A 10,418-nucleotide genomic window follows, 5' to 3' on the forward strand; every position below is an offset into this window, starting at 1 on the left:
GACGGTCGCCTCCCGCTCCCGCCCCCACGCACCCTCCTCGCCCCGCGGCTTCGCACAAAGCGCCTAGGCGCCTGTCCTCTCCACAGCGAGGCAGTTTTGTTCGCGCAGGAGCCCCCGCCCTGTGCCGAAGGGAGCCGCCGCGCTGGGCGCCCGAGGCGAACCGCCCGCGCCGCATTCCCCTCCCGTCCCCTCCCCGCTCACAACTCTGCGCGTGCGCACAGGCTACCACGTGCGCACAGCGCATGCGCTGATGTTTAATCCCGTGTATCCTGGCGCGCGTGCGCACCTCCGAGCCAACGCGCCTGCCGCTTTGCTCGCCGCCCGGAGGAGGCAAGAGCGGGTGCTGCTGCGGCGCATGCGCAGTCTGCCGTCCTTCGCCATGTCCTCCAGCCGGCGAGCACAGGTGCCCGGCGCGGCGCATGCGCGCGGCCGCCGGCGGTGTGCGGCGCAGCGCAGCCATGGCGGGGGCTCTGAGGAAGGTGAGGCGCCGCGCCGCGCCGCGGGGTCCGTGTGCCAGGCAGCCTGCTGCTGCCGCCTCGTCCTGCGGGCAGTTTCCCCCGCTTCTCGGGCGGAGCGGGTGGCCAGTGGGGCGCGCAGGGCCGGGTTCCCGTGATGGCCTTGGCGAGCTGCAGCAGCCCGAGCGCACCTCGGCAGGCCCCGACCGTTAACGGGCGTGTGGGGTTGGGGGAGCGAGRTGAGGGGGCCCGCGGTCACGTCACCAGAGGCCCTGTCTAGCTGCTCGGTAACGGGAGCTGGCCCTCTCTTCGCCCTCTCCTTTYCCTTCCTGTGCATGACACGAAACACCACAAGCTTAGGGAGTTAAAGGTGCGTGGCGATAGAGGCACTCTTTTCGCAGGAAGTTGTGAGGCGGGTACGAGGGGGAGCCAAGCCGAAAGAATCAAATAGCACGAAAATATCTGCTTTGGTATATTAAACGCTCCTTTTTATGCTCTCTGTACAGACTACTGGGCTTGTAGGATTAGCTGTGGCTGAAAATCCTCACGAGGTATGTTGCAAATTATTCTGTATTTAACTGAAACTGAGGGGCAAAGCAAAAGGTTGTTTTGTTGTTGTTGTTGTGTATGCAGGTACACTGAGTCCCTTAAAAAGRTGACAAATTAAATGACAGGTTGTAAAAGTGATCCAAAAGGATAAAGAAAGGAAAAAAACAATTCTTAAAGTTTTAATTCAGATTGCAGGGCATTATTTCAAATACATATTTTTGTTGCATATGCTCACTTCAAAAACCTCACTTTCTGTAAGTTCTTTTCTGATTTGCTACGTCTGTTTTTTAAACATCTTTTATAGTCCTCCAATTCAAACACAATAAATAAGTCTTTGAATCCAGTCCTTTATAAATATCATTACTAGTTCACAAGCATACAATTTTTTCCTACCTCACTATTTTTTTTTCCAGTAGGTGCTTAAATAAGTTAAATCTCATCTAAGGGGATGGAGTAATTTTACGTGATAGACACRTTACTCAGAGGTTAGCCGTTTAATGGAAAGTCAAATCTAGGCCCTGTGATGGTAAGCACTGGTGAGACTGGAAAATCCCAGCAGTTCTTGGGGACTACATTAGTTGGTTCATAAGCAATTTTGTTACTTTCTTRTTGCCTTCTTGGGACAAATATGTTAGCCACATCTTACTTGTTCATATAGGAGATATGAACTTTGGAAGGACTTCTGCAATTTTTTTGTTTTCTTTTTGCTTTGAAATTTCAGGCTATGCAACAATTTTATTTAAAATACACTTCTACCACCGATTTTTAGAAATAATGCCAGAAGATACTATTATAAAAACTGTTACTGTTCTCTATAAATGATTCTGGTTTAGTCTGTAGGCTTGTCAGATGCTTGAGTGAACTTGCTAAACTTTTGTTTTTTTSGGGGTTTTAAGGTCCTGAGTAAGGAAATCATCATTTCATTTCCTATTGTTTAATATTTATATTTCTCTTTACTGCAGTATTCTGCTTCTGTTTCTTATYCTTCTTATAGGAATTCCATTCCTTTTCAGTTAGATAACAGTTACTAAGCCAACAGATGTCCCCAAAACTGCAATTTCATCTTGATCTTGATATGTCCTTTATCATTGCATTTAAATACAGCAATAAAATGAGTTCAGATTTTAGTTATATTTGTGAACTTTGAACCTCGCACTAGCACCAGGAAAAAAAAATCCACCAAAAAATATAGTTATACTTTGATTTTATRTGCATCTTTTTACCTTCCCACGTACTTTTTCTCAAACTAATTGTTCGGAGTTGAATTTGTTCCATTTGTGAAAAGTATGGTTAATACTAGAAATAAAGATTTACARTTTCAATTTTGTATCAGATATACTTCAAATTACAATACCATTTTATTTTTTGAGGAAGCTGCAGTGATAACTTCTCACTCCTGATAAATCCCAGTCCAGCACAAGAGCTGTATGATTCAGACTTGTTTACTTTGTTATTTCACACATTTCAGATCTGAATACCTTCAGTACTTTATATTTTGTGTATAGATATTTAAGTAGGTTAAGTAGGAGAGGTAATTAAATAAGTCCGGTTTCGTATTTTAACCRTATCCTGTGATCGCTTTAGCGCCTGCGAATACTGTACACAAAAATTCTTGCTGTCCTTCAAAACATTCCCAAAGATGCAGCATACAGGAAATACACCGAGCAGATTGTAAATCAGCGAATTAATTTGGTGCAAACAGTAAGTACAGTACTATTTCATAAAACATTATATGTGAAAAGATTTTAGCATGTGAAGAGTGACTTCTGAAATGACTGGCTGTTTTCCAGGGGTATAAGGAACTTTCAAGTATCAATTCAGGYCCCGATATATTTTTGTTATTGAATAGAATATTTTTGATGGTATATTTAAAAATATACTTTCTGATAACTGACACTTTCTGTGAAAATTAGAAGAAAACATTTTCCGAAGATTTGTAGAATAGTGGTATTTCCACACGCTTCTACCAGAAAATCCATGTGCTGTTAGCACAATCTGCACATTTGACATTTTTAAATGCTTATTGGGTACAGTAAGCTATGTAATACTAGTGTTGTATTTAAGGTGATTATTGGAAGGTTGCATATCATTCTCCCCAAAAGATTAAAAAAAAAATCTTTCAAGATGCATACTGCMGCTCTTCGCTGCTCCTTTAGGAATCATAGAATGGTAAGGTTGGAAGGGACCTCGGACCTCTGGAGATCATCTAGTCCRATCCTTAGCATAGCCCATATGGGGACTGAACACGCAACCTTGGCATTAGCAGCACCATGYTCTAACCAACTGAGCTAAACCTGCCCTGAAAATGTCATTGAATTGTACTGCTTTTCAGTATTTATAGTTGAGAAAATTTGACATTTTGTTTATGCTAAGAAAAGTGTGTGAAATTTTGATGATGATGTAAAATGACAGAAGCCAGCTAGTTTGGTAGTTTTTTAGGAAGACTAGAGTGTGATCTATTTAAATGGTTTCTTTCATGCTGTATCTGTGCTTTCTACTTCTAAGTAAAACTAAATGCCTGTATTTGAATACACAGGAAACTGATGTGCAAAAACTACAAGACAAACTGAATAGTGGTCATATAGAAGAAGTCATTGTGCAGGTAAAACTGGGGAAACTTAAGATTAGGTGCAAGTGGGTACAAGCGTTTTCCAGTGTTGCTTTGGCTAACTTCTAGTTAGAAAATTGGCAGTTTACCCTACCTTACTTTTCTATAAAACAAACAAACAAAAATATTTCTGAAGAAGCTGAAAATTAACTGTGAAAGGGATGATCATGTTGAAAACTAACACAATTAATGTTTACCATATTAGTAAAAAATATATTCTTAACTTKCTTACACTTAATGGAAGGGGCAGATGATTGAATGATATTAGATGATAATCTAGATAGACTTGGAAAATATCAGGGGTGAAGAGGTTTATTGTGAAGCAGTCATTGGGAATGACTAGACTGTCCATGTGAGCATCTGAGGGGTCACCTGATATGTTAAAAATCAAAGGGATCTGGGCTTGTTTGTTAATTTTTAGGATAAAATTTGAAGTAGTCCCTGACTGTGGTAGGTGGTGGCATATCATGGTGGCATATCACTAATGTGATGAACTGAAATAATTTAATACTTTGAGTGATATATAGTGTTAAAGAACTTGTGTATGGTATTTATTGACAGGCTGAAAACGAGCTTTCCTTGGCAAGAAAAATGATACAGTGGAAACCATGGGAGCCTCTAGTTGATGAACCTCCTTCTGACCAGTGGAGATGGCCAATATAATACTCAAAATGGTGCAACTTCTTGAAATTGAAAAAAAATTCAAATGTGATCATATGTTACTGACAATTATCTTTAAATTAAATAACTTAATTAAAATGCTTTGTCTTAATATTYACTTATATTTAGCAGTCTCAAGACTGCTTCCAGTATCTTGCAAAAATGTTTTAAGAATATTCTTTTYAGCTGTTCTACAACCTTTACTTTGTTTCCTTTTGTCACTTCCTGATTTACAGGCTATTTGTACCTAATTCTGAGCTGCACAACTTTTCTTGTCTCTTCAACAAAACAAAAATGGTTTTGCAAAACATTTTTAATGTTTTAAAATCACTGTACAATGTCAGCTATCATATGACTAGACTGTAGTATCATTGGGCATTTTAAGAGATGAAAAGTGTCTCAATTGACAGTTATTCTTATAATTTGTATTTGCATGTTAACAAATATAGATATGATAGATGATTGGAAATCAGAGTTGTAGAAAGATGTGATCCTGTCCTTTTCTCRTACCTCTGCTTGTGTATGTCAACTTCATACAGCTAGTACAGTGTCTCTGTGACCATGCAGCCACTAGGCTCAGGTTTCTGATGTGAATCTTACCAAAAATAACAATAACTTTTAGTTTTCAACTGGATCACTTCCTTGATGTGGCTGACTTCACTGGCCATATAAACACTAATTCTGGCAGAGGGAAAGTAGGAAGAAGACCCAGTATGAGAGAGGKAGGGACTAACTCTTCAGGTGACAGCAGGGACAGAGATTTCTTGATCAGCAAGTAGGCTACCACAATTAGTGTAATATGGCACAAGCCTAAGTGCTGCTATCCTTTTATATGTATAGAATTYGATTTTATAAAGAATTGGTATATAAACATGCATTTTTCTAGATTTATTTGTGTATYATGGATCTTTGAGCTGAAATATTACCTTCTAATAAGAAGGGGRAAAAGTAGATCTTATTTGGCACATCTGGCTAGGTGGTTCTTTTAAAAATTTAAACAAAAACAGTATCCCTCCTCTGAAAACTTTTGTTTACAAATCYAAACTTACAGGCACTGATTAAAAATATTCAAAGCAGAGCTAAGAATAGTGTGCAATTTGCCTTTGCTGATACTTTTCAGTGCCAYCAATAAAGTTGTTTTTGCAAATTTTAAAGATAATAAAAATGTATCTGTATGAGAAAAAACTATATAGAGTGTGTTAAAGGTTAGCAAAGTGCCACTACACTTAACTATGTAACATTTTCTGTAATAGCTATTTTTTGTTGTAGGTTAGGACTTAATATAGACTAAATGAAAATGAGAATTTACCTTTGCAGAAGCAATGAAGCTATAAAGCTGAATAAGTTACCTAGGAAAGATTATTCTGACTTCTTACTGCTGTTTAACCAGGAAAGTTTTGTGCTTTTTTGGCATTTTTCAAAGCCAATCTGCAGGCTTTCAAAAAGTGAATCTGTTTGAAGGGAATTAAAGTAYATGTGGGTATCAACAGAAATTTGTTTAAAAAACAGAACAAGCTTTTTTAAACAAAGATACCACAAATGAGGACATTCTAAAATATGTTTTGTCTTTCATTAATGAGTACCAAGGATGCCTGATCTGATAAGAAAACTGATGCTGGCCAGGGAATACGTTAAAATGAGGTATTTCTTCATGCATGTTGTGATTATGGTAAACCTCTCCCTTTGTAGTTAATGCAATATTAAGACTTCATTTRCTGAACTGACTTGTTTAAAATGAAGCATTTAGCATTAATGCTATGCTTAACAGAGTACTAAAGCCAAAGGTTAGGAGTTACTATTAAAATTATCATACTACTAGTTTGGTCCTTTTTTGCATCTACTAAACAATTAGAAAAGTAAAACAGCTGTGGTAGCTAAAACGGCTTTTTTTTTTAGTTTCAATATAACTGCTTATAGACAGATACTAATACAGTAGTTCTSAGGATTTGATAATCTTCCTTGTACATATGGAACTTGCGACATGTTACTGGTAGTTACCTTCCATGTTCCTATTTCATTAGAAACTTGGTATCTGGCATTTGTGATGGCACATCAAATGTTATCATTTGAAAAAGTCATTGTTTATTTTTTTATCTCATTTTAGTTGCTCAGATACAAACAGTGTGAATATGTAAGAGCATATAAACATTTCCTATATCAGGACTTAAATTCCAAATGTRAGGATTCTTCCTCATTTGAATGATGACCCTGAATATTGCTAGAAGGTRGTCCTCATTGACTTTGATTTATCTGATAGGTTGACAAAAGGACAAACTATAACCTTGTAGCTTTAAAGCTATTTTGTTATGGTTCTTGTAAGATGATCATYTTTATTAGTTCTCTCCAGTGCATTAAGCAGTTGCTGGTTTGTTCTTATTAAAGCAAAAGGCAGGAGCAATTGGGAGGCCTCTTTTGGTTAGAGTTGTGATTTATATTTGGTAGGCATCAGAGGATATCTGTCTTGCAACATTCAAGAAAGCAGGGTCAAATATGTCTGTATGTAGAACAGTGAAATTTGACTTATTAATTCATGGGATTACTCACACAGATTCAAAAAACATAAGAGAAAAAAAAATCTATATTGAAAAGTTTTAACCTTTCTGTGAAGAATTCCATTTTTCTAGAGAAAACCTGTGTTACCTTCTTGTATTTTAAGACATTCATGTTAATGAAATACTCAAGGCAGTGTTCCCTGCTTAGGGCAGCCTTAGCTGTGCACCCAGTGCATRTGTATTACAATAGTATTCTCAGGTACAGGTAGCTAACTTTGCATAATTGCTATGCATTTTCAGGAAATTTTGTAAATTATTTAAAAATAAGAGCCCCCAAAATATTATAAGTGTCAAGATGAAGGAGACAGTCTTTAATGATTGATATATTGGACTTAYATCTTTTCAACATTAAAATAAAATTTTATTTTATTAGTATATGTATTGACAACTAGACATAGACTCCTTCCAGACTGAGTTTAGTAGCAAGTTAWTTTAAAAGATTTATGATTTTTTTTGTCTTGTGTTGTAACGGCTATTGGTGTACCTGTGRTATCATTAACATTAATGATTAATTGCATCTTTATATGATATTTTATATAATCAAGGCATTAAAGGAGTAAGACAGGAGAAAATAGATCATAGAATCATAGAGTTATTGCAAAGAAAACTCAGTACTATCATTCTACCAGAAGCCGCAGGTGGCTAATAGATCATAGAATCAGTAGGGTTGGAAGGGACCTCTGGAGATCATCTAGTCCAATCCGCCTGCTCAGCAGGGAAACGACTGGCCCATACAGGGATTGAACCCACGAGCTGGGTGTTRTTAGCACCATGCTCTAACCAAMTGAGCTAAACCTAACSCCTGAAATTATAACTAGTTTAAGTTACCAGTTGCTTTTATTGATATATTCCTCTAGCAACTATTTTCACAGCATTCTTTAGCTTTTTTTTCTCACTGATATTATTACTGTAATTACAAAACTCTTAAACTTTTGAAAATTTCAGATAGGCTTTTTTCAGCCTTGACAAAGGTAAAAGCTGGCCTCTTCCAAGATGAGGCCACTAGATGGCATTCCAGAGGAGGACAAAAATTAACAAATACAATTTTTCAAATGAGAAATATTAAAGGATTATAAGCTTAGATGAAAGCAAATGATGTCAAATGAGAGACGAAGATGAATGGTTGTAGGTAACAAATACTSAGTTGATGTGAGAAGAAGCAAACAAAAATATGAAGTCTAGCATGAATTATATTGGCATATAATACTTGAGAAAAAGAAAGCTCTCAAAGTATGGTAAAAACTGYTGGGATTCTTTCTACTCTTTCATAACTGAAACATTAGCTGAACTTTGTTCTTGCTCCATTTTTCCATTTTTTTTCAATTTTCTCCATTTCTAAAGCAGTATTTGTCATATGACTTAACAGTTGTCCTGTAAGTTTGTGAGTTATATTGCAAGGGAAAGGATCTTTTTTTTCTTGGCCCATTGCTGCTGAAATTTGGTATCTGGTATTTTAAAACTAAGTTTCACTGCTCAAAAGCTTTTTCACTTTTTTTTTTTTCCATTTCTCAAATGTGTCTTCACTAGAGAGTCTGATACAAAGTTATCCTGAAGCTATCCTGAAGGCTTTTTTTTTTGTAAGTGTATTATCTAATTTGTATTCTCAGCGATTTCTCTTGTCTAAAAATGTTTCTTCCATATGACCCCAAAATAGGATAATTTTATAAACCTTTCTATCCAGAACATGCTGCATTAGCCTACAAAAATGTTTTGATTTAGGAATCARCTTGAGTTTTCAAAAGGTCCTACCAAATGCAAACTCTAGGAATTGCAATTTTTCAGCTTTCTGAGCTTTTTATCAAATTCTTAATGCATTATGTTTTATTTTCATTATTATTGGCTAAATTGCCATTTGTTTTAATTATCTTAGAAAGCATAAGTTCATCACATCTGCTACATAAGATTACTAATTTAATAATTGATTTTATGTTGTAGCATCAATATTGAATAGTCACTGAGACTGAAGGGATAAAAGACAATAGATAAAAGTTTTGAGATAATATCAGTGTATAGCCTTTGTAAAATGTTTCACCCGTGTTCCTGGCTAAGTTAAAAATATATCTTTGCCAAGAAAGGAAACGAAGTAATTTTTACTATGCCTGTTAACTCTGTAACTATATATCTGATACTTAAATCCACGCTGTAGCAAGGAACAGTACACACATATTTTACAGGCAAGAGAGAATCTATATTAGGAGTACTATGTTGCAAGTAATTTATTTTAAGATGAATATGGCGGCAAGGCATAATTTAGACACTGATTGTAATGATTTTGCTTGACTTTTCTCTATCAACCATACTGGAAGTATGTGATGAAGGAAAAGATTCTATGATTATCTGCTATAAGGTWAATCACTACAAACCCTAGAGTTAAATTTTAAAACACATTGAGATCTTCCGATTAAACTCATTATATGAGTAAAAAAGAGCATATCTCTAGGATAAGACCTAATAATACAAGAGATGGAGCTTGTTAAACCAAAAAAACAACTTCAGATTGCCATGTAACTGGCAATTTGTTATTCTCTTTTTTTACTCTTTTTATTACTCTTAATTTACTGTTGCTAGTACCTGAATTGTGTTCTGAACAGGACACCGTTTTCATCTTTGACATGAGAGTTTCCGATGATTTGTATTGGAAGGAAGATGAAATGAAGGCTTCTTKCTATTTACAGTATATAATTATTTATTTACAAGGAAATGAAAATTCATTTTTCCAAACTGAAAGTGAGTTGGAATATATAATCAAGTTGATAATATGCTAGTGACAGAGCAGACAGCTTTCTATAGAGTTACTGCTGGTACAGTGGTCCTGTTCTGCTCGAGTGCAAATTCAAGCCAGGTCTTAGAACCATTTCTGTCCTTATGATGATGGGAAGCAGGCAGTTCGTATGCTTAGCTATTTCTACAAAACTTGGAAAATGGTGAGTTTGGCATGCTATTACATGGCATGGGGATGTAATTTCAAGACTTTAAACATACAACTTTTTTTTCAGATTCCTCCCAGAGTCTAGTGACACACAGCTCTGTGTTTTGCCTCTAAAATGGTTGGTTGTGAAGTCAGCTGAATCTCAATTTTCTTGTTGCATGCTGAAGTACTCACAGGCGTTGTCTCAGAAATCACGCATCAAACCCCAGGACATTCATTTTCAGATCTGCCGCTCAGCAGTCTCAACCCGCATGCCAGGTCTGCAGACTTCATACGGCGGCGTAACACTGTGTTGGGCTGGACGCACTAGGCGTAGCTAAGTGCTGAAGTACGCTAGAGGATGATGGGGTTTACAGCACGGGGTATCGCCATTCCTTCAAAACTGAAAGCGTACTCTGTAATAASCACTAAAGGGTTGCAGGCATTGACGCTGCAGGTGCAATTCCAGMTAGTATGTGCAATATAACATACCTACTGAGCTCAAAAAGCGCCAACGGCCGGAGCTTGCGAAGAGTTCACTTTCACCTCCYCGTAATTACAACGCCAGGTGTCGGGGACAGGGGCTGGATAGCGCCGGGCGCCGACAGTAACCTTAACCCAAGCAGAGCGGAGGGAGCGACCCGCGCCCCTCCCGGCGCTCCGCCCCCGCCCAGGCCCCGGCGGGC

The 10,418-nt window shown here is 37.7% G+C and overlaps 1 protein-coding gene across 1 annotated transcript; it reads left to right on the forward strand.

Annotated features, from left to right (window-relative positions):
- The first annotated feature begins 378 nt into the window (after positions 1-378).
- Positions 379-4,371, forward strand: NDUFA5 (NADH:ubiquinone oxidoreductase subunit A5). The gene is made up of 5 exons (XM_085299708.1): positions 379-479; positions 962-1,006; positions 2,589-2,705; positions 3,541-3,606; positions 4,174-4,371. Exons 1-5 carry the CDS (start codon positions 420-422, stop codon positions 4,273-4,275), a joined length of 390 nt encoding a protein of 129 aa, XP_085155834.1. The 5' UTR covers positions 379-419; the 3' UTR covers positions 4,276-4,371.
- The last annotated feature ends 6,047 nt before the right edge of the window (positions 4,372-10,418 follow it).

Source organism: Rhea americana, unplaced genomic scaffold (assembly GCF_003343005.1).
Source record: "Rhea americana isolate MKP2758 unplaced genomic scaffold, rheAme1 scaffold_152, whole genome shotgun sequence".
In the NCBI taxonomy this organism is placed as follows: Eukaryota; Metazoa; Chordata; class Aves; order Rheiformes; family Rheidae; genus Rhea; species Rhea americana.

What these genes read in the sequence shown, in the direction of transcription:
- NDUFA5 (XM_085299708.1), top strand. Translation starts at nt 420, where the DNA reads ATGCGCGCGGCCGCCGGCGGTGTGCGGCGCAGCGCAGCCATGGCGGGG. An exon ending in TGGCTGAAAATCCTCACGAG is followed by an intron (nt 1,007 to 2,588) that starts GTATGTTGCAAA and finishes TGATCGCTTTAG; the next exon opens with CGCCTGCGAATACTGTACAC. An exon ending in TAGAAGAAGTCATTGTGCAG is followed by an intron (nt 3,607 to 4,173) that starts GTAAAACTGGGG and finishes ATTTATTGACAG; the next exon opens with GCTGAAAACGAGCTTTCCTT.